This window comes from Impatiens glandulifera, chromosome 4 (assembly GCF_907164915.1).
Source record: "Impatiens glandulifera chromosome 4, dImpGla2.1, whole genome shotgun sequence".
Taxonomy (NCBI): domain Eukaryota; kingdom Viridiplantae; phylum Streptophyta; class Magnoliopsida; order Ericales; family Balsaminaceae; genus Impatiens; species Impatiens glandulifera.
Genome location: NC_061865.1, coordinates 61737289 through 61761882, shown reverse-complemented (window position 1 = coordinate 61761882; position 24594 = coordinate 61737289). Strand labels below are relative to the sequence as shown.

At 32.0% G+C, this 24594-nt stretch overlaps 2 protein-coding genes and 1 pseudogene across 6 annotated transcripts; 2 read left to right on the top strand and 1 right to left on the bottom strand.

The window, feature by feature from the left end:
- Positions 1-7191: 7191 nt before the first annotated feature.
- LOC124935658 lies at positions 7192-7903 on the top strand (annotated as a pseudogene).
- A 1636-nt stretch (positions 7904-9539) lies between these two features.
- On the top strand, positions 9540-10272 carry LOC124935657 (early nodulin-55-1-like). Its single transcript, XM_047476075.1, has 2 exons — positions 9540-9726; positions 9827-10272. Exons 1-2 carry the CDS (start codon positions 9540-9542, stop codon positions 10270-10272), a joined length of 633 nt encoding a protein of 210 aa, XP_047332031.1.
- Positions 10273-12655: 2383 nt separating this feature from the next.
- LOC124934296 (activating signal cointegrator 1 complex subunit 1) lies at positions 12656-22123 on the bottom strand. 5 transcript variants are annotated; one of them, XM_047474802.1, is made up of 14 exons: positions 21979-22122; positions 21272-21413; positions 20629-20861; positions 18837-18874; positions 18663-18742; positions 18476-18578; positions 16600-16708; positions 15444-15585; positions 15165-15277; positions 14688-14753; positions 14018-14108; positions 13821-13888; positions 13251-13288; positions 12656-13091 (listed from the first exon to the last, which is right to left on the bottom strand). In XM_047474802.1, exons 2-14 carry the CDS (start codon positions 21372-21374, stop codon positions 12923-12925), a joined length of 1353 nt encoding a protein of 450 aa, XP_047330758.1. In that variant the 5' UTR covers positions 21375-21413; positions 21979-22122; the 3' UTR covers positions 12656-12922. The 5 variants fall into 5 exon arrangements, with proteins under 5 accessions (XP_047330758.1, XP_047330759.1, XP_047330760.1 ...); XM_047474803.1 differs by having other exon boundaries at positions 21941-22086; XM_047474804.1 differs by lacking the exon at positions 14688-14753 and having other exon boundaries at positions 21979-22123.
- Between the last annotated feature and the right edge of the window lie 2471 nt (positions 22124-24594).

The following is a 24594-nucleotide window of genomic DNA, read 5'->3' as shown; positions in this document are numbered from 1 at the left end:
GATGAGCCAATCATTGATGATGAGAGTACTACGGATGATTTACTTCTTCATGAACGATGGGATCGATCTAATCGTCTCAGTATGATGTTCATAAAGACTAAAATATCTAAGAGTATTCGTGGCTCAATTGAAGAGCATAAAAATGTCAAAGCATTACTGAAAGGAGTTGATGAACAGTTTGCAACTTCTGATAAAGCTCTTGCCAGTACTCTTATAATCAAGTTCACAACCACGAGGCTCACTACTATGAGGGGTGTGCGTGAGCATATCATGAAGCTACGGGACATTGTGTCGTGACCTTACTGTCAATCACGATATAAATCTCACAATAATAGTTTCGTAGAATAGAAAAAGAAGAACAGAACGAGTAAAAGAACAGAATGAGAACAGAATAGGTAGAAGAACAGATTGAATAGAAGAATAGATTGATAAAAGAAACAGAATGAATAGAAGAACAGACTGAATAGAAATTGGGAGTTTATTAGGGTTAGGGTTACCAGGAGCGACGGCTCTGGTAATTAGAAAGAGAAAGTATAACAATTTAGAATACCAAAATATATCCCCTCTCCTTACAATTCTATCCTTATTTATAGACTAACAAATTATAAAATAACCCTTAAAAGATATAACTACGTCTATTTCAACCCTCAGTAATTTTAGAAATAGAATCCTCCTGTTTGGAAATAGCATCCTCATCTTTGGAAATAGAATCATCATTGTTGTGAATATTAGATTCACGACATCCCCTTCCCCTTAACAACTTCCTTGCCCTTTTCGAACGTGGCTTCTGCATCGGAAACTGTTTGCAGAATTTAGGAATTTGGGCTGATAACAGAGTTGTAGACTCAGCATTCATAAAAAATAGTTGACCCCCAAAACAATCGTCATCCTTCTTCACTTCACATTACGAGCTACGTCGTCCCCTGTCATTAAATAAAAAGAACTGCCCTCTTTATCACCCGACAATCGAATCTTCTCACCCGATAACCTAGCTTTCATAACTCTCGCCTCGAAATCAAGGCTCACTGGTCCATATTTAGTCATCCAATCAACTCCCAAAACCATATCATAACCTCCCAATTTGATCGTTCGGAAGTCTAGTAGAAAATCATGACTCTGCATTTTCCAAGCCAAATTTGTGCATAAGAATCGACTAAATATTCTGCCTCCGCCTGCAATAGTATCCCCCATAGGCATTGTTTCCTTTAGAACACAACCCAACTGAGATGCAGTACTCTCATCAATAAACGAATGCGTACTGCCACTATCAATTAATATAGTGATTTTCCTTTTTTTGAGTTGTCCAAGAATCTTGAGCGTAGCATTATTAGCACTCCCATTAATAGCGTGCATTGAAATCGAACCCCCGTCGTTAACTCCTTCGACTCTAGCCCCCTCTTTAGCCTTAAGACAGTCATCATAGATATATTCGGCTTTGGACTCCTCTTTAGCTTTAAACCAGTTAGTTATCTCGTCTTCCATTACTTCAATATTGAATAACTGATGACGATTGGGGCAAACGTGATCTTTGGAATATTTTCCGTCACACTTGAAACAATTACCTTTATCACGTTTTTCTCTCATTTCTGCAAACGTGAGATCTCTAACTGGTATTTCAGTAGTATTTTCGTTAATGGTTGGTTTAAACGTACCTTGTTGGTTATTACTCCATGGAGGTTTTGGTTGTGTTTCATTTGAGGTCTGAGTTGACAATTTGGTGAACATTTTCTTTTCCTTACCAAGAGGTTCGAGGAATTCGTCCTTCACCGTAACTAGTTTTATTGCCTGATCTAATGTCACTGGTCCTGCCATCTTTAAAACCTCTCTCAATTCAGGTCGTAAGCCTCCCATGAAACTCTTCACATAATATTCGTCGTTCTGTTGAAAATATTTAGCTGCAACCAATGCTCTTAGCTCTCGCCATTGATAGATATAGTCTTTCAAAGTCTCTGTCTGTCTCAACTGATTAAATTCTATTATCACATCTTGGTGTCCCTCTTCTTGAAATGCTAATAACACCTCTTCAGAGAATTCTTCCCAATTTGGCAATGGATGATCTCCCGCGGTCCGTATCGAATTAGGACTTGTAGTGTGTTTCCGATTACTGATAGGAGTCTCAGTTGTTCCAAAACTTTGTTCGACCGGCTGTTTGTCTGGCCTTCTGTAAATACCATCTCTCTCGTAAGGGGTTGCTCCAAAACTAAATCTCGACTGTAGTGGAGGTGTATTTGAACCTCCTCCTTTGTCTTCGGTTGATTTATTATTTGTGTTCGAATTCTTGGATTCCAATAGCCTTATTATAGATTCAAATTTTTCAGCGTTAGCTTTCTGCATAATCTTGAAGTTACGAGCAGTTTCTATCTGATTCGCTTCAATATTCTGATTAATTTTGAGATTCTCTAACTGCAGTAACTGGAACTTATCATTAATCTGTGATTCTATCGTCTCAATGCGTTCAGTCAGATTCTGGATCATCTCTTCATTACTTTTGTTACGTGAATTCACCATTTTCAGCGGAAGTCCGAGGATCGTAAGCTCTGATACCACTTGTCGTGACCTTACTATCAATCACGATATAAATCTCACAATAATAGTTTCGTAGAATAGAAAAAGAAGAACAGAACGAGTAAAAGAACAGAATGAGAACAGAATAGGTAGAAGAACAGATTGAATAGAAGAATAGATTAATAAAAGAAACAGAATGAATAGAAGAACAGACTGAATAGAAATTGAGAGTTTATTAGGGTTAGGGTTACCAGGAGCGACGGCTCTGGTAATTAGAAAGAGAAAGTATAACAATTTAGAATACCAAAATATATCCCCTCTCCTTACAATTCTATCCTTATTTATAGACTAACAAATTATAAAATAACCCTTAAAAGATATAACTACGTCTATTTCAACCCTCAGTAATTTTGGAAATAGAATCCTCCTGTTTGGAAATAGCATCCTCATCTTTGGAAATAGAATCATCATTGTTGTGAATATTAGATTCACGACACATTGCGGCTCAACTAAAAAGACTTGAGGTTGATATGTCAGAGTCTTTCCTGGTGCACTACATACTAGCGACCCTTCCATCTGTGTACGGAGCCTTTAAAGTCTCCTACAACACACATAAGGAGAAATGGTCAATTAATGAACTTATGACCATGTGTGTTCAGGAAGAGAATAGGTTGTCAATGGATTTGGGTGAGAGTGCATTTACAGTTACACATGGAAAAGACCAGAAATCTCATAAGCCAAAAGGGAAAGGAAAATTATCGGCAACCGGAGGGATTAAGAAAGACCCAAAGGATATAAGGTGTTTCTTTTGTAATAAGAGAGGACACGTTAAAAAGGATTGCCTAAAGTATCCGATATGGCTTGAGAAGAAAGGTATTTTAATCTCTTTTGTCTGTTATGAATCTAATATGGTTGATATTAATTATAACACATGGTGGATTGATTCTGGTTCTACAATCCATGTTTCTAATACCTTACAGGGTATGCGAAACCTAAGGAAGCCAACACCAAATGAAGAACGCATCTATTCCGGAAATGGGATGCAATCACGTGTGGAGGCTGTTGGGACATGTTATTTAATTTTAAGTAGTGGTTTTAATTTGTGTTTAGAAAAGACCTTTTATGTTCCTAACTTTACTAGGAATTTAATTTCTATTTCAAAGCTTGTACCTTTGGGATACTCTTTCAACTTTTATGGAATGTCGTTTGCTTTATTCTATAAATCTAGTAATGTTGGAAATGGTACACTGTTGAATGGTCTTTTTTCTATTAATTTACAAAATGACGCTACTTATAATACTTTACATGATCAATCTGGTGTAAAACGTTGTGTTATAAATGAAGATTCCTCTACTTTATGGCACCGTAGATTGGGACACATTTCTATTGATAGAATTAAAAGATTAGTAAAAGATGGAGTACTTAGTACTTTAGATTTTACTGATTTTAATACATGTGTGGACTGCATTAAGGGAAAGCAGACCAATAAATCCAAGAAAGGTGCTACAAGGAGTACAACCATTTTAGAAATTATCCATTCAGATATTTGTTGTCCTGATATGGATATGGTTAGTCCGAAATACTTCATCTCTTTCATTGATGATTACTCACGATATATGTATATCTACTTTCTTCATTCTAAAGATGAAGCTTTAGACGCCTTTAAAGTATTCAAGGCGGAAGTAGAAAAACAATGCGATAAGCAAATTAAAATTGTGAGAACAGACAGAGGTGGAGAATATTATGGTAGATACACTGAGAAGGGACAAGTGGCTGGTCCATTTGCTAAGTTTCTTCAAGAACATGGTATTGTGCCCCAATATACTATGCCTGGTTCTCCGGACCAAAATGGGGTTGCAGAAAGAAGAAACCGGACTTTGATAGATATGGTACGGAGTATGATGAGTAACTCCAATTTTCCAAAGTCATTATGGATTGATGCTCTAAAAACGGCTGTGTATATATTAAACCGAGTTCCAACCAAGGCTGTCCCAAAAACACCATTTGAATTATGGAAAGGTTGGAAACCGAGTTTGCAACATATACGCGTTTGGGGATGTCCGTGTGAAGTAAGAGTTTATAATCCGAAAGAAAAGAAACTAGACCCAAGGACTATTAGTGGATATTTTATTGGATATGCCGAAAGATCTAAGGGTTATAGATTCTATTGTCCTACTCACAGCACTAGAATTGTGGAATCGAGAAATGCAAAATTTCTTGAGAATGACTTGATTAGTGGGAGCGACCGATCCTGGAACACCGTTCCAGATAAAGATCATTATGATGTGCAACCATCATGCCCAAGTGATAGATTGATTGTTGTTAACAATAACCCTCCAGTACAATCGGTTATTGTAAGAACAATTACTGAAAATCCACAAGTTGTTGAAAATGAACCAGTAGATCAAATTTCTCAAGAGTTACCTGAGAGAGTTATGCAACCAGTTGATCAACAAGTTTTACAAAATAATGTTGATCCAACATTAAGAAGATCTACTAGAATAAAGAGATCAACAATATCTGATGATTATATTGTGTATCTACAAGAATCGGATTTTAATGTCGGAGCCGAAAATGATCCTGAAACATTTTCACAAGCTATAAGTTGTGCAGAATCAAAATTCTGGCATGACGCCATGAAGGATGAGATGGATTCTATGACTGTCAATGAAGTCTGGGATCTTGTCGCGTTGCCTGATGGTGTAAAAGCCATTGGATGTAGATGGGTCTTCAAAACAAAGAAAGACTCAATGGGCAACATTGAAAGATATAAAGCAAGACTTGTTGCTAAGGGATTCACTCAAAGGGAAGGAATTGACTACAAGGATACATTTTCTCCTGTATCAAAGAAAGATTCACTTCGCATAATCATGGCATTAGTTGCATATTTTGATTTAGAATTGCAACAAATGGATGTGAAAACGACTTTTCTCAATGGAGAACTAGAGGAAGAGGTATACGTGAAACAACCTGAAGGATTTTCCTCTAGTAATGGTGAGCATTTAGTATGCAAGCTTAAGAAATCCATATACGGATTGAAACAAGCTTCCCGTCAATGGTATTTGAAATTCCATGATGTTGTCTCTTCGTTTGGTTTTGTAGAGAATGTTATGGATCATTGTATATACCAAAAGGTCAGTGGGAGCAAGTTTTGTTTCCTTGTTCTATATGTGGATGATATTCTACTTGCTGCAAATTACAAGGGTTTGTTATATGAGGTGAAACAATTTCTCTCTAAGAACTTTGATATGAAGGATATGGGTGATGCGTCTTATGTCATTGGCATTAAGATACATAGAGACAGAAAAAGAAGAGTTTTGGGTCTGTCTCAGGAAACCTATATCAATAAGCTTTTAGAAAGATTTCGGATGAAAGATTGTTCACCAAGTATAGCTCCCGTTGTTAAGGGTGATAAATTTTGTTTGAACCAATCCCCAAGGAATGATCTCGAAAGAGAACAAATGAAAAACATTCCATATGCTTCTGCTGTTGGAAGCCTGATGTATGCTCAAGTTTGTACAAGACCTGACATTGCATTTATTGTTGGGGTATTGGGAAGATATCAAAGTAATCCAGGTTTAGACCACTGGAAAGCTGCAAAGAAAGTGATGAGATACCTTCAAGGAACGAAGGATTACATGCTTACATTTAGACGGACTGATACTCTAGAAGTGGTAGGCTACTCCGATGCAGATTTTGCTGGATGTATTGATTCACGAAAATCAACATCTGGTTATGTTTTTATGCTTGCTGGTGGAGCTGTATCTTGGAGGAGTGCAAAGCAGAGATTGATTGCAACCTCCACTATGGAAGCCGAATTTGTATCGTGTTTTGAGGCTACTTCGCATGGTGTATGGATGAAGAGTTTTATTGATGGGCTTAGAATTATGGATTCTATCTCTAGGCCATTGCAATTGTTTTGTGACAACTCAGCTGCAATCTTTATGGCTAAGAATAATAAGAGTGGTAGTCGAAGTAAACACATCGACATTGAATACTTAGCCATTAGAGAACGTGTTAAGGAAAAGAAAGCGGTCATTGAACACATTAGCACTAAGTTAATGATTGTTGATCCTTTGACTAAAGGCATGCCACCAAAGAATTTCAAGGATCATGTAGAACGAATGAGACTTAGTTCTGTTTTATGATTTTATTTATTGTAAAAACAATGTTTTAAGTGAAACTCTAATAAGTAATGATTTCTCATATTTGATTTACGTTATGCGCATATTGATCGTTTTTGAGAAATAATAAAGTTCGGACCTAGAATAAACATATGGTTTATTCATTGAGTTTTATGGGTTGTTATTGAGAAATTTGATGCATTGTGATACATAGAAGATGATTCTCAATTTTAGAGGATTTATCGCTATGATTCATGTATCAAATTTTTATTGTGATATGATTTTATTTATTAAACCAAGTGGGAGAATGTTGGAATTAAATGGTTTAATTAATAAATTAAAGTTTAATAATTGGGATAACTACCCACTAATTAGTAATAACTACCCATTTGGAATAACTACCCACTAACTAGTAACTACTCATTAAGGTCTCTTTGATGGAAAGAGAGGAATTATAAATATAGTGTTAAGGTCCCTAAGGCCATTATCTCATCTAAGAAAAACACCATCGATAAGAGATAAATCGGTTTTAGAAGATCGAAACTTTAAAGTATCAACAAGAATGGCTGGAGGTAAGTTTAAATTTATTTTTCCGCATTAGATCTAAATAAAAGAGTTGTTAGATCATTAAGTATATAAATCTACAGCTGCTTCATGACCGATGCAGCAGCTGATCAATTCTCCCAAGAGCTTTGTGTTCCGGTAAATTCTTCTTCTTTTTCTAACTGTTTTGAACTTAATTACAGTATGACGATTTGCAGGCGGAGCTGGAATGCCTCTCGAACTTGGTGGAAGAATATTCCTTCACAGCCACCGACGACGAATTGCACCAGAAGATTATAAATACTCACGCCACAAAACCTCTTGCATGCAAATGGCACCTCATTTTCTACTTCTTCTTCTTCTCACACCAACCAGCTGCAGCAGCAGCAGCTTCATTTTCATCCAATCTTTCCTACCAGCCAAGTCAACGTCCCGGTTAAAGCCCGTAGAAACGCCCACGCGCCGCCCCCTGTGACTGGTCATCCCGTCTGCTCGTGCTCTCCTCCCCTGCTGCTGCTGCTGCTTCCGCCGCCAAAAAACAGCATAGAACAGCAGAGGTGGTGGTGGTGGTGTCGAAGAATAGGGATGGATGGAAGTGCCTGCATTGCGCGTCGCAGAAGACGCCGCAGTGGAGGACGGGTCCCATGGGGCCGAAGACTCTTTGCAACGCGTGTGGCGTTCGGTACAAGTCCGGGAGGCTTGTGGCAGAGTACAGGCCGGCGGCATCTTAAGATTAGGGTCCACTATTGGAACATTATATATTGAGTATATATAGCCTATGACACTGACTCTACTTTGTTTTGATTTTAATTTTTTATCCATCAAACAGTTAAATTTTATTAAATGTTTTTTATATTTTTATATATATATATATATTTTTGTAAGAAACCCAATCATGAACAAGCTATTTAAAGACCTAGCTACTCCCACCCACCATGCCCATTAAAGACCTAATCGGGGGTTAATGGGTGATCATCGGGCACCCATTTGTTTTGGCCGTCCGTTACGATTCATAGGAAAACAACCTTCTAAATTTAAAATATTTATTTATATTATTTGAAATTTGAAATTACCACTATCATAAGAACTAATTAAAGAGACTTTAAAGAAAGAATGCATATTTCAATTAATAAAAAAAGAAAAGGAGCATTCACTATTTGTATTTAAAAAGTAATTAATTTGAATATTAAAAGTAAATTTAAAATTGTTAAATAAAAAGAAGTATATATTATTTTGACGAAGTGAATTAGTTGTTTGTTTTCCTGAAGGAGTATGTATGATTTTGGTAAATTAGAGAAGAGAATTATAGATAGAAAAATGATAGAGAGCACGACTTGAGACAGCGACTGGGAGCGCGATGACTACGTGGGTTGAATTCTCTCTCTTTTTATTAATTATTTTCTCTCTCCTATTATTAATAATTAGTTACTGGAGAGAAAATAATTAATCGTGAGAATAGAAATATTAGATAAATATTTATTTATAAGTAATAAAACTAAAAAAATATTAATAAGTCAATATAAAAAAAATAAAAATAAAAAAAGAAAAAAGAGGCCATAAAAAATATTTGATAAATAAAGGAATTGAAAAGTCATAAAAATAAAATAAAAATAAAAGAGATAAATTCATAATTCAACTAATGAGGGGTTTAGGGTTTAGAATTTAGTATTTAGGTTTTAGAGTTTAGGATTTAGAGTTTAGGGTAGAATTTAGTATTTAGGTTTTAGAGTTTAGGATTTAGAGTTTAGGGTTTAAGGTTTAGGGTTTAGAATTTATTTAAACATATTATTAAAATATTTAATGTGAGAATTTGTTGTAAATTATTGATTTATTTTAACCGTTAAACAAGAGATAATAAATATCAAATAAATGAGTAAAATAATAATCGTGAGAATATGGATAAATGAGATAAATTAATTTAATAAGAGGAGAGAGAAATTAATTAATAAGAAGAGAGATAAAATAATTAATAAAAAGAGAATATTCCCAGTAGCTGTCTCAGAGTCGCGCTCTCTATCATTCCTCTTATAGATATATATAAAAATGGGGTCATTATTAATTTGAAAAAGTGATAACTGTCTGATACGGTAAACTGTCGATAACCGCTGCTGCGACCCACCTTCTTCAAATTCATTCATATATTATTATTCATATAGTTCATTTGGATTTGGACGACTCGCTTCTTAATTCTCAGGTCTTCAATATATATATATATATATATATATATATATATATACTTTTGCATATACACATAGTAGAGAGATTCAATATTCATTCATTCATTCATTCATTGTATTTAATTTTGTCAATCTGTTAATGCAGAAAGATAAAAATAATAATAATAAAAAAAAGAGAGTAATTAAGGAAATGGATTCTCCATTGTGGGTGATCATCTCAATGGTACTTGTGGTGGTGGTGGTGGTGGATGTTGCAGAAGCTTCCATGGAGTTCAAAGTTGGAGGGTTAGAAGGTTGGCGGCAGCCTTTTGAAAATGAAACCGCCATTTACATTCAATGGGCTTCAAACAACAGATTCCATGTCGGGGATTCTCTTAGTGAGTATACATATACATATATATATATATATTCATATATAATTCATTTTCTTTTTATGTAATTTTGTTTTGTTTTGTTTTGTTTTTGAAATATATATAGGATTTGAATACAACAACAACAAGAACAAGGATTCGTATTCGGATTCGGTTATAGTTGTGGACAAATATTGCTTTTACCACTGCAATTCTTCGTCCTGCACTGCAGCCGTGGTCTATGAAGACGGAAACACCACCATCCGCCTGGAGAAAACCGGACCGGCCTACTTCATAAGCGGCAACATAACTCACTGCAAGCAAGGCCAGAGGCTTGTCATCCAGGTCATGTCCTCCTCCTCCATCTACGATTCTCCCCCCTCCATCGCCCTTCCACCGGACTCCTCCTCCTCCTCCTCCTCCTCCAACACTAATACTGCCGCCGCCGCCGCTCCATCGCCTGCATCCTCAACTTCTTTCGCTCTTCCGATGCCTCTTCTTATGATTACTGCTGCTACTGCTGCTTCTTATTTATTTGCTGCTACTGCAACTACTACTACTATTACTATTTAAGTAAGTTCAGTCACTCTCTCATATATATTATGGTCTACCACCACCACCACCACCCCTCCCCTCCTCTTCTTGTGTGTTATTTTTATGATTTATAATTCTATTTTAGATGTCACTCAATTTACTATTAATTAATTAGATGTCATGTTCTTTAATTTGTTGTTGTTGTTATCTTGATGTTCTTAATTAATTATGACTGGTTTAGTTGGGAGTTAGGACCCTTGTACATTCAGACCTAGTTATTGTTAAGTTACCCACACACCCTTCTTCTATTACATATTATTTCTTTTCAACTGTCTAATTACTCAATAATTAAAAATATAGTAAAAAAAACTCATCAAACTTACAATTCTCAATATATATAATCTTTGGTTGTTGTACATATATATATATATATAGGAGGAAAAGTAACTGAGTTTGTAAATAAATTAAAGTAACGGAATGGAATAACAGCAATGGAAATGCTTATTCTTATCGTAGACAAATGAGTCTGTTTAAAGGCTAAAGAATGTTCATCAATTATACAATAAAAACAACAGGGAGGGAGGGAGGGGAGGAATGGATGCTTTTTCATTATTAATAATACCAGGTTTAAATTCCTTTTTCACAAAACAAACAAACAAACAGAGCTGATGGATGCAATAATAATAATAATAATAATAATATGGATACAACAGGCTTGATCGTTCAAGTGGACATCAGTCACCAACCTAGCTAGCTCTCCTTCACAGACAGAAGCATATACAACACTTGGGATTTTGCTGGTGAACCCCTCATGCAGAGGCCTATTAATAAGAACTAATTAAGAAGCATTAATTATATAATTAGCCAATAATAATAATATTAATATGAAATTTGGTTTCACGTAATTTTGCCAGTTAAAGTTGGCAGCTCACCAAGCCCTTAATTAGTCTAATTATCAATGGAATGGAGATAGGACGCCTGCCTGTCCAGGCCGGGCATCCAACACATGATTTGAAGAGATATTCGATCGATCTGTATGAAATAAATAAAAAAAACTGAATACTAAAAATATAATAAATGAATATTGAACAATATTGAATTGTTGCTATAGAGAAAAGATGATGGTGGTGTTCAAGTTCATCAATAATTACCCATTTACCTGCATGCACAGAACTTAATTTGGTGGCAGCATGAACAACTCATGTCTTAATTTGTTCCATATATATATATATAGAGAGAGAGAGAGAGACTCAGCATGATCAGTACATGCAGTTAAGTGAAACGTACGTCTTTAATTGGTTTAATGAATGTTGTTGATTCATTAATTTCTCCATTGCTAGCTCCCAAGACGGACCTCTGCAAACTTTCGAGTTTCTTATCAAGTTCAGGGTCTCCAGCCAAGGGTACGTAGTGAGACAAAGTGAGTGTAATCTTGATTTGGACTCTTTATTTCCTGTCCAAAGTGAGAAAAATCAAAGCCATATTCATCCATCCATCCATAAATGAAAACAAATATAGCAATTAATTGAAGCAATTCTATGCTTATATATATATATATATATATATATATATATATATATATATATATATATATATATATATATATATATATATATATATATATATATATATATATATATATATATATATATATATATATATATATATATATATATATATATATATAATAAAATTAAAATTTTGAGATTCTTTTGCTTCTCACTCCTTTCCAATGTGTATACACAAATAATTCTACAATATCTATAAATTAATTATTTTCTCATTTTTTATTTATTTAGTTTAGTCTTCAATTTTATTTCACTAGCTAATTAATATATTATTAATTCTTTATTATCTAATTATTTTTATTTAAATTTTAATATTTATTTTTCTAATTTGAAAAGATAAAATATATATTTTTTTAAAATCTCTTTTTTAATATTCATCATCTTAATTTATGGTTATAACTGATTTGATTTGATTTTTTATTTTGTTGTGGGTATAATCTCACTGTTTAATAAAATATTTATTTAGTTTTAACTTACAAATTTTATTACTACGGAGCAAACACCTTCGACAATAAAAATGTGAAAACGGAATTTCGTAATAATTTATACTTGAGATGTAAATATATATTTTATTATAGATGAATTTAATATTTTTAAATTCGGTAGTGTTTAACTTGTTTAATTATTATAATAAAACTCTTTTTTTATATATAATTATATTCTTGTGAAATTTTAAAAGGAAAGCCTTGCCAGCCAATATAGAGTATTGACTGTTCTCAATCATAAGGTCTAACCTCTTTAGTCTAACTAATTAATCTTAAAATTAAATTGATCAATATTTTCATTTAATAACTCCTTACCACCTTTTTATAAAGAAGTGATGAATTGAGAATTGGATCATTCTTTTGCATTCATAATAAAGTAGACTTCATTTTGCAAGTTTTCAGCCTAAAAAAAATCCCCCTAAATTTATGGCATGACAATTGAACTGAATTGATCTAGCAAAATCTGGTACAATACTCCAATAACAACAATTCTAGATGCTACAAATTAAAAGAAAAAAGAAGTCTAGGTCTCCACAAATGTTCTTATAAAAAAACTGTTTAATTAGATTCTCTTTTTTGATATTGCTACTTGCTAGGAAAAGTAACTGAAAATGTGGATCAATCTGTTTGCGCATTTTAAGGTAAGGGAATGGAACAACAGCACCGGTAGTACCCATTCTCGTCGAAGACAAATCTTTGGGAAAGATGAGCTTCACCAATAATGTACTCACCCCAGTCTTCTGAACCATATTGCTTGAAAATGTCCCGAGCATCAAATGTATCCATCTTTTTCATCCTCCACTTCCTGAGTAGTTCAAGCGCGCAAGAAAAGAAGGAATGGCATAAACGAGTAGGGTTCACAAATGAAATCATAAACATTTAAGCTCCTTTAGCCATGAAAATAAGGAGTAGACAGTAAGTAAAGAAGGAACAATGAGCTAGAGAGATGTAATTAAGTAACAACCATTTTCTATGTCTTGCATTCATTATGGTCGCATGCATCTGCATTTTAAAAAACACGAGAACAATCAGATATATGTATTTAGATGCACAATTGAAAAGAACATACAGGAATTCCACATTAAAGACATCAATCATATTTCCGATAACACAACAATAAATCTTTGAGACCCAAAACAAATTAAGTTTGTCCAAGTTGACAAAACTTAGAGATAGACTTCAAAAAGAAAATCTCATATCCAAATGCCTACTGAAAATTATAGCTCAATTTAATCACACGTGCACACTCTTGTATGATTTATTGAGAAGATATATATATATATATATATATAATGTTTTTTCAAAGGTAAAAAGTACCATTATTTACAAAGAAAAAAATAAGAGCACAAAGAAGCTACTCTCAAGCATAAAAAAGTAAGCAATAAAATGAGCTACACAATAAGCTAAACAAAAATTCAAACCATCAAGCAATTATCATTACTGAAGCTTCAAACAATTACAGCTACAAACCACACTTGTAAAGCAATTTAGCATCACCATAGCAAGAGTTATTTTTCATTCCATTGTGCCATACCTTCAGCTTCTGTTGAGCATCTTTCTCGAGAACAAGTCCAGCTTCAACAAAAGCATCTATAATTATTTCTGAAAAAAGCTAAGGAATGATAACACCAATATGAGCCCTGAATTAACATATCTGTTTCGTAAAATTTCTACAGGTAAGAAAATAGACAGAGGCAAAACTAACAGAGACAATGCAAATAGTATGGATACGACAGGCTAGCTCAAGTCGACCCTCACCACCAACTTCCTCCACAGGAGCGTATAAAACACGTGCTTTAGTTGATGAACCCTTCATGCAGGCCTACATGGACAAGTTGTATAATTAATGTGAAGAAGCATTTGGTTTGCAATTTAGTACCAATCACTGAAAAGAAGAGCTACAGTATTTGGTGATCAGTACTATACAGACATGTGGATGACATTGAAACAAATGCCCAAAAGTTTTTTTTTTCATTCAAGGAGTACAAAAAATGGTTAGTGTTATATTGTTGGTAGATGATAACCTATATGTCAAATATTTTATAATCATCTCATTGTAATTCTGCCAATAATATGCAAAATGGTTCACACAACACATTTGGTAGATGATAACCTTATCAAAGCTAGCAGCTGTTCCATTTTCAATGTCGGATAAATCATCAAATATTTTCACCATCAGTTATTGGACTGCCAATGAGAGAAAGGTAGTCGATAATAATTTAGTATGTAATCTCTTATTTTTCAATTCAAAGTTGTCTAACCTAAAGCAAATAATACAAAAGTGAATATCAAATAGAGAAGTTGTTTAGGATGATTCAAGTCCATCCATATAAGAAAATCCCCAGGGAAGATGATGAATACATAAATGCCAAGTAATTGCCAGTTTAGGTTGACACCTCACCAAGCCCTTAAGTCTTATGGAGATAGGTCGCCTGTCCAGGGCATCCAACACTTTTGAAGAGATTTTCTGTATGAAAAAGAAAGGAACTGTTTGATAAAACTGAAAACTAAGTGGAAAACAGAATACTAAAAATAACATATATTAAGTGTATTAAATATATGTTACATCTGAATTTTATGTATAATCAAGTGTTCAGCATTAAATAAATTTATTTTAATTCAAATCCAACACTTGTCTTTAGCTTTACTTAATGAATTAAGTGATTTATTGTCAAACCAACATAATAAGAAGTACTAAACCTCCCTAGGTGTTTGTGGTTTCCACAACACCGGGGACTAATTAATAAGTCTCACTTTTTCAAAAACAAATGTACTAAACCTGTTCAAATTAAGTAATAAATCACCTTACCAAACCTAAATGATGCATCATCTACCAAGACTACCTAATGAGATATAGTATGTAGTCAAAGAACATCACCTGCAGAACTTCAGTTGCAGCAACAACACGGTCTCTGTTCCATAGTTTTAGCATCAGTACAGTTAAGTGAAATGTCTTTGGGTTAATAAATATTGATTTATCAATTCCAAAATCTGCAATAGATAAGACATAGAAATCAACATCCTTTAAGATCAGAGCTCATTACAAGCAAGTAGGCACAAATGAGTAGAGCTTCCAAATTCCCAAGACAATAATAAAAAGTATCATTTATCTTTTGGATGTTATTTTCATCTTTAGAAGTGTCTCCATTTGATTCACCTTCTAGATTTTCACTCTTATCGGAATTGCTAGCTCCCAAGATGGACCTTTGAAAATTGAAGAGTTTATCAACAAGTTCAGGGTGTACAGCCAAGGGTAGTGAGATGAAGTGAGAGTAATCTACACTTGAACTCTTTGTCACCTGTCCAAAAGTGTAAAATCATCGATGAAGCCTGTTTCAGTAATCTCAAATTCTTTAAAACATCAAAGGGGTCAAACATCCAACAAAACATCCCAAACTATAAAATACGCAGAATAAAGAGAAAATAGGAAGCCATGTGTATTAAGAAATGTATTCAGAAATGGACAAAAATACAGCAATGAAGGAAAGAAAGTAGTTGTCTGAAGAAATTATAAGTTGTAATATGTTATGACTTAAATCTGTAACTAGAGTTACCGGTTCTTGATCTCAAAGACCAAAGGGGAAATCTGTGTTCAAAGTGCGGCAGAAGAATTATGATAAGAAGAATTCAAAGATTATAGTAGGAGAAGAAACAAAGATGAAAAATAATACTGCTAGTATACTTAACGGTCTAAGACGAAGAGCGAAATCAGAAAATACAATTGAGATAAGCAAACTGTCACACAGCTTTTCAATGATTCCCCATTGGGGAGTGAGTTCAGCATATATAACAACTGAATTCCCCAAAATATTCAGTTACAACTGCTATCTAGAGAATTGAGATTTTAATCAAAGTCTGTTTTGTGAATAACAGAATTATAGAACAGAAAACAAAAAACAGAAGCCCCACAACAATATTTAGCCTGACTGCTCAACTGGACATTGCAGGGTGAGATTTTATTCAGGGATCGTAACATAATACTATGGGTATGGAAAAAAAACCTCAATTGAATTGTAATTGATCCAGCATATGCACCATTCTTTTTCAAAAAAGGGTCAACTTTGTATAAAGAGAAAGTAAACTCAAGATGCAATCGTTTTTACAATAAAGGGTGAGGGGGAAGGAAAGACAAAAAAAACAGAATACAAAATACAGCAAGTTAATTCCCATCCTGTGCCCCTTTTCTAGCACATGCACAATTCTGTTACTAAAAATGTTTAAAAACATATTTTCTGGTCACAAAATTGAGTACCTATTATGCAATATCAATATTGTACATGTGTACATAAATTCACGTGTTATTGGAAAGTTACCTCTTCTATTATCGATTCTATTTTCTCTGAAGCTTTGGTGACACTTTCAGCAGACATGCCTTCAATTACTTCATCAATAAACATAAGTTCACTTGTTTCAACAAGAGATCTGCAGATAATCTAATTCATTCTATAAAATGAGTACTCAAACAGTCAATAGACAATAGAAAATTCGGGTAATTAAGTGAGCAACCCATTTTCCCAATGCCAGGAATAATAAAGCATATATTCTGTTTTCCCATTTTATGTGACCTATTTTGCAATTTCGCACAAAGTTCAAAGTACGTGAAAAACTCTATGCATCTAAAATATCTTTATTTTATTTCAAAAATTAGTTTTGACAGTAAATTATAGAGAACAAGTCATGAATTGATGGAACTACTTTTCTCTTTTTTTTAAATCAAAACAAATGCTCATAGATGCTCTTACCAACGTTTCGATTGACCTAGAGACTAATGACAAGTTTTCTGTGTCCGGCTCTGATTTTAAAACTAGTTACATTTATCATGCGTCTCTCCAAAAAACTTCATCCCAGTTTCCTTGGAAAAAGGTGTGGAAATCAAAAATTCCATAAAAAATTTCGATTTTTGGTTGGGAAGTTATCAATGGAGGAGTCTTGACATCTAACAAACTGAAAAAGAAAAGATTTCATCTCGCTAGCAGATGCAACATTTGTTTGAAGAGTGAAGAATCCATTGATCACATTCTTCTTCATTGTGAGTCAAATGGATTGAATTGTATTCTAGCAACAAAATCGCGGACGACTGGAAACCAATTCCCCTCGTCATGTGACGAACAATATGGAAAGAAATAGAAGAGTTTTTGAAAGGAAAAGTTATGGATAGAAGGGTCTCAAAGGATTTATGTTACACGCGTTCGCCTCAATCCGAAAAGGAGGGGCTTGTACGGGATAAGAATTTTTCGATCTTAATGGCATTTAAAATTCTTGTTGTTATATTATTTATTGTTTTGTTTTTTCCTCCCATTTGTAACGTTTGAACGCATCTTGCGTTCTTTTTAATAAAATTTGACCTTTTTAAAAAACAAATAACTACTCACATAAAAACGGCAAAATGCCCTCTTGTAAGAACTGAAGAGAAACAGCTTTGTTGTCAGGGTTGAAAAGTTCTTGAGGGGGTTATAATGGATCAAATTGATTAGTTTCTAACATAGCAGATGCTTGCAACTGGATATGATCTAAGAGACAAAAAATAACAGAAAATAAAGGTTCAAACTGAACATAGATGTGAATAAATGACGTGTCTAGCTTAATGATGGTAAGGAAATAATGTTATGAGAAAAAGGAAAAAAAATACATTGAAGTTTACCAAGATCAATGGACTGTCTTTTATGTTAAAGAATGATGAGTTTTCCTTTCTTACATCCAACTAGCAGAAATCTGAACTAAGATCATATATTTTATGTTTCAGAACCAACTTCCTGCTCTCAAGTATAGGCTTGTTCAATGAAATGAAATTTAGACCTTGAATTTTATGGTGATTTTTTCATTAAAATATTGATGAAATATTGGAAAAAAATACCTTAGATAGCAAATTCTATTACACCATCAATTTAATAATGAATCATATTAGAGGTCAAAACAATATCTGCAACAAAGTGATTTTTAAAAATCCTAAATTACTTTGAGTAGGCACAAAACTGTAGAAATATCAAATGGCTCATTTAAAAGCCAGCTTTGCCTTTCCATAGTCATTTACTTAACATCATTTGCTTGTCTTCCCGATAAAAATCTCATTTATGCTTCTAGAAAGTTGTTTTATCACTTCTTTAAGTTCTTCTAGTATTGCTTATAAATTGTCATAATAGTTTATCAATCAAATATATGACGAAATTTCCTTTCTCTTCAAAATTATACCCTAAAAGATGTATGAGCAAGGCAGCTTTGTTTAATCTCTTTGGGTTTGCATGCCATGTAAGACTTGAGACAAACCTAGGGAAGTAACCCTTTTGCTTTATGTCTGCAAAAGCTATATTGCTTTAGAAATTAAAAAATAAGTATGCACGAAACATCAGTTCTCCATAACAAGGACTATAGAACATACGGAGAGAATCCACATTGTTTGATGAAGGAAATATGATCTTAATCCCCATTTCCTCTTCAAGTGTTTGCTGCATAGATCCTCTGTAATAGAAGTTAGAAAAAAGAATAGGAATCAATCAATAGTCTGTGTCAAACAATGCTTATTCTTTGAATTTCAGGGGGATATAAATCACACCCTTTTCCTTTGATGAAACGCATTAAAGAAGCTCCAACCTGCACAAAAGGAGAAAGAGGGATTTAAAATAATAGAGGAACAGAGAGTGCCCCAAAAGATTGATACGCATTCAAGATGAAACCAGGTTATATCTGTTATAAAGGAAGTTCCTTAAATTTTCTATTAACTTTTCTTTGATTGTTTCAATTAAAAGTTTAAAACATACATGTCTGTAGAATACGGAATAGTACACAAATTCATAGCAAAAAAATATTACATAAATTAAAATGATCAACTCTGCAGTGTTCTAAACCATAAAGGGAAACAAATGGAAATTGTTGAAACACGTACAGTCAAGCAATGTGTGAACTGAGGCAAAATGACAGAATAGATGGCAACAGAAGGGATGCTAGACTATATCTTTGATAGCTTCAACAAAATTCAGACTAAGTTCTATTTCTATTCATCCATTAGATAACGAAATAAGTTAACCACTTAGTTCATTATGCAAAGCAGAAACAAGTGCAAGATTTTAAGTCAACAGAAATTTACTGAATGCATAAACTATATCAATATTTATACTATATCTTCTAAAGTTTGTTACGATTTACGAAAGTGGACGTGCATTACCTAAAATATGATGTACTTAACCTGGTAGTGTACCATTAAAACACCATTGCAGTATTTTATAATACCATATCTTTACTTAGATTATCACTCTAAATGCTATACATGGCACGTTTTCGTTGTATATATTGCAGTCTATATAAAACAGTTTAATTCTAAGTTTATCTCTTCAAATATGCAAAAAAATACTCAGAACATTTAGTTTGACTCTAATTTTATTAAATCTAGACATAATACCTTTATGTTAAAATACTCTTTTGGGGGGTATTTAGTATTAAATATACCAACTCAAATGCAAATAGAAAGGTGATATAAGAAATTTGTTTGCCGAAGATAAAGACGATGCAGAGGTAAGAAGAAAAGAATTGGAAGAAGCCAAAAAGATGAGAAGGGACAGCTGTAACTGCTCAATTTTTCAATTTAACTTCTAATTTGTTTGAAAAAATGTCAACTTTTTATTGAAATCGAGAGTGTAACGCAAGAAACATCCCTAAACAGTTTTGCAGAAAAAAGTGGGTGAAGAAAATAAACCCAAAAATACAATAAAGTTAGATTCCGATAAGCTTGAGATAGTCCCATCCGGTGCACATCCCCTTCTTCTTCTTGATCAATTTAACTTCTAATACAAGAGCATTAAGCTATTTATTTCTTTGCTAAATCTTCTATTTTTTGTAATTATGTCACTGTCTATTTTACTACTATATTTACAGGTATCATAACAATGTAACTCATAATGCTTGCATAAACTGGACAACCTTTTTTCATGCAAGTGTTTGCATGAAACGAGATAAAGAAGCATATTAATGAAATATTTGTTCTTAATATATTTGAAAATAAAAAATTTAGAAATAAGCATGCTGTACTTAATTTCAGCTTCTTGCATTCAAGGGCAAGAAAAGAACAGAACTGGTGATAAAAAGAAAAAAAATAGTTATGAACTCTCATTGGAAGATACTAAGAGATTGTCTTTCAAAAGAAACCTGTTTTTGACTCTCTTTTTTTCATGTTTTCTTACTTGTTCTCCCAAATAATTTCTTCAGATAAACAAAAAATTTAAAAAAATATATGTACATCTCTTCATAATGCATAAACTCAAGAATTTCATGATGAACAAAAAAAATTTCATGAGGGAATTGTTGTCCTCTTGCAAAGTGTTCAATCTAGCAACAAGTTTAAGGAGTCTTACCAATACCGATAATGAATATTTCTTATCATAAGGTTCAGAACTTCGACCAGAACTTAAGTTTGTGTCGGTTGGTTCTGTTACATCCCTTTCCTGGTATAGATTTTCAGCATTCGAAGCAGCGTTGGAAATGGTTAGATGTGCTTCCTGGTATTGACCTTCAGCGTGTATTATTTCACCCTTATCGGCATCACGTAGCTCTTCCACCTCCATTTTTAGTTCATCAACCATGCTCTCTACAATTAGATCAGACATGTAAGAGGATGTCCCTAAAAATTAAGCAATTGAACATCACAACAGTTTATGTGATTAGATCACATATGCAAGAGGCTGTCCATTAAAAATAAGCAACTGACTATGAAAAAGCATAGGTGCCGAATTTAGAAACAATTTATCATACATGGTAGATCTCATTGAAACAATCCAAACAGATCAACACAATCCATCCTAGCAACATGCAAATACAAAATGTGGATCAAACAGGTCATTAACACAATAAATCAGGAATTGGCCTTTCCATCTCTTGAAATATGAAAACAACACTATTCTTCACATGTTTCCTAGGAAAACTAATAATAAGAGAATATTCTTAAGTACTCTCATTATTATTGAGATCCTTGGGAACTTTCTTGTAAACAAAACTCACCACCAGATGAAGAACATTGAGTATGAACTGGTTTCCATATAGGGGTAGCTGATTTCCGCCTACGCTGATCCATTACATTGCTTCTACTTTTCCGCCCATCCATTATCCAATTAAAGTCTGGATTAGAATGCAAAGAGAATACCTGTTACAATAGTAGATGTGACAAGTCTTAGGCTTAGGTATTAATAAGAATTATTAACAAGAAAAGACCTGAACAATCAAATTAGCATGAGAGTCTCTTTATTTTAGGAGGCTAGCACATCGTCCCTCTGTCATGAACCACACTTCAATCAAAGTGTCAAACTTGAGACCTCAATTTCTCAAGTAGGTTATGAAGGGATAGGATGTCTTGCAATCTTCTCAAGGTTTCATCCATTCAAAAAGAAAATACATAGGATGTCTCAGAAGACATGGTATCTATCTTTTTCAGGCCACTACGGTGCCTATTCGATTAGCAATTTATTTTATATGATTTCCTTAAGTAACATTTTTCAAACCTTTAACCAATTAGGCTAATAAGACTTTATAATTTGTAACTTAGATCGAGAAAATACATCTTTTATTATGAAGAGCCATTCCCCATATTTAATTTAAACAGGTATTTCTTCCCTTTTACTTCCATCCCCTAGCTTGTATGGACAAACAGAACACTTATAATACTGAATGTACCCTTGAAAATTAAGGCCTGCGGAAATGAATCAAAGAACCTGCGAGAATTTGATTGATCTTAGTGTAACATAAGCGTTGGTAGAAGTCCGACCACAACTAAGCCTGCAAAAAGAGAGCTAAGTCACAATTACAGGTAGAAGATCAAGATTGACGGTGGAATGATCTTGCATACAAGATAAATAAATGTACACAGCTTGGACACAATATTCAACGAAATTTCAGATGATACAACTAGTCAATAACTCAAGCTGAGAATGATATTGAACCCCTGAAATAGAAAAAGAAAAGAAAATGCAAACCTCAGAAAGAAGAGAGACCGGCAAGGGATCATTCGAGCCAAATGACCGGTCATATCAGATATTATTGCTACTGCCGGTTAAGCTTCAATTAAAGCCACTTTCTCTTCTTAAGCTACGTTATTTTTAGGTTATTTAAATAATCTGGAAGGAGAAAATAATAATTATGAGTGATAATTTTAAAAAAATAATAATTTTTTTTTTTTTAGTAAAAAGACCTAAAGGGTATTTATATATAAATAAAATAAATAATAAGAATTTAAAATATAAAATATTTTAGTATTTTGATTAATGAATTAATTGATTTGATAAATGAAAAAGGGAATGATGTAATAATTGATTTTGTTGGATTATTTAAAAAACCTAAATAAAAACAAGGTCTTAGATTTATATTTATAAATATACACACTAAAACCCTAGATCTAACCTTAAAAAAAATTATTTATATATATATATATAAATAAATAATTATTAATAAAAACAATAAGAAATTGAGATTATTGAAAAATTGATTATGTCAGTTAAAGTTTGTATATAAACAATCTGGATCTTCTGTTACCGATTCTCGTGTTCCCTGTTGCGGACCAATCAAATTGCAGCATTATAAAGAAGATATCTTAATTTGTAGACCATAAAAGAAAATAATAACAACTTTTCTTTCTATCTCATTATTCTTCCTTAATGTATTTACAAGGGTTAGAGTTCTTTTTTTCTCTATTTATTTAATTCATCTATTACATGCGTTTTAAATTATAAGGTGCAAACGAACAAATATATAAACAAAAATAATTAAGACATAAAATTATAAAAAAATTATAAAAATATAAAAAACAAATTAAATCACACTATATAATATATTAATAATTGCTATATTCAATAATTTAAAAATATTTTATCAAATACGAAAAAAAACATAAATTTTTATCTTAATTAAATTTTGTTATATAAAAAATTAACACATTTAAGTTTTATTTTTTTATTTACATCTTTACCCACGTGAATTATAAAAAATTAATAATCATTTGAATTTTATTATATAAATTTTACAACTATACTGTGTTTTGAAATTAATTTTATAATATTATAATTGTTAGGCACTATATATATTAAATATATAAGTTTAAAATTTTTTAATATTTTTTTTATTTATTCCATTTTTTTAATATTGTGTTGAGTCATTTATTCTCATATTTATTATGATTTTTTTTATAGAAAGTTTTTTTAAATACAAATGAAATAAATTATTACAAATATGGTCATTTTATTCAAAATTTTAGTTTTTTCATTCTATTAATTTAATTTAATTTTTCCATTTTTTTTGACGTAAATTATCACTTTATCTTAAATAGGTAAAAATAATATTTTAGCAAAAACATGTTTGTATTTTTTTCTCTTTTGAACATAATTATTTAAGCTTCTATTTTATTCTCTCAAAAATTTTTAAAACAGTTTATTATCAATCAAAAGTAAAAAAATATTAATTAAAATATATGTGAAATATCTATTAAAAAATAATATTGAACCATTATATAAATTTTATAGCATCAATATTGTTCTTTCATTTATTCCATTTTTTTAATATTGTGTGGAGTGCATCTAATCTCATATTTATTATAATTTATTTTTAGATATAATTGAAATAAATTATTACAAATATGGTCATTTTATTCAAAATTTTAGTTTTTGTTCTGTTAATTTAATTTAATTTAATTTTTTCATTTGTATAACATAGATTATCACTTTATCTTAAATAGGCAAAAACAATATTTTAGCAAAATATGTTTGCGTTTTTTCTCTTTTGATCATAATTATTTTAGCTTCTATTTTATTCTCTCATAAATTTCGGAAATAGTTTATTATTCATCAAAAGTCAAAATATTAATTAAAATATATGTGAAATGCAAATTGTTTTTCCCACCCCCGCTTCACTCTTTAATTAATTCAAAAATGACTTATTTATCCTTATCACCTTTATATATTTATATATTCTTATTTTATTTATTTTACTTATTTTATTTTATTTAATTATTAAGTTTTTTATTAAATATAATTAATTAATTTATATATTTTTTAAAATTTATTTATTTAATTAAAAATACAAAATATTATTATTTTTATATTATAATTATTTAAAATATATTAAATATTGAAATGTGTACTAATTTAATAAAATATAAATATTTAATATTTTATTATATTAATTATATATATATATATATATATATTAAAATACTTATAAAAATTATTTATTAAATAATAATTAATAATTAGTCTAATCATAATATTTTAATTAATAATATTATATATTAATAATTAGTCAAACATAATATTTTTAATTTTAATTAATAATATTATATA

Coding starts and splice junctions, on each gene's coding strand:
- LOC124934296 (XM_047474802.1), bottom strand. CDS start 21,374: ATGGATGGGCGGAAAAGTAGAAGCAATGTAATGGATCAGCGTAGGCGG. Junction 20,862..21,271: donor TCAATGTTCTTCATCTGGTG/GTGAGTTTTGTT, acceptor ATCTAATTGTAG/AGAGCATGGTTGATGAACTA. Junction 13,889..14,017: donor TCGACTTGAGCTAGCCTGTC/GTATCCATACTA, acceptor AGCTTTTTTCAG/AAATAATTATAGATGCTTTT.
- LOC124935657 (XM_047476075.1), top strand. CDS start 9,540: ATGGATTCTCCATTGTGGGTGATCATCTCAATGGTACTTGTGGTGGTG. Junction 9,727..9,826: donor CCATGTCGGGGATTCTCTTA/GTGAGTATACAT, acceptor AAATATATATAG/GATTTGAATACAACAACAAC.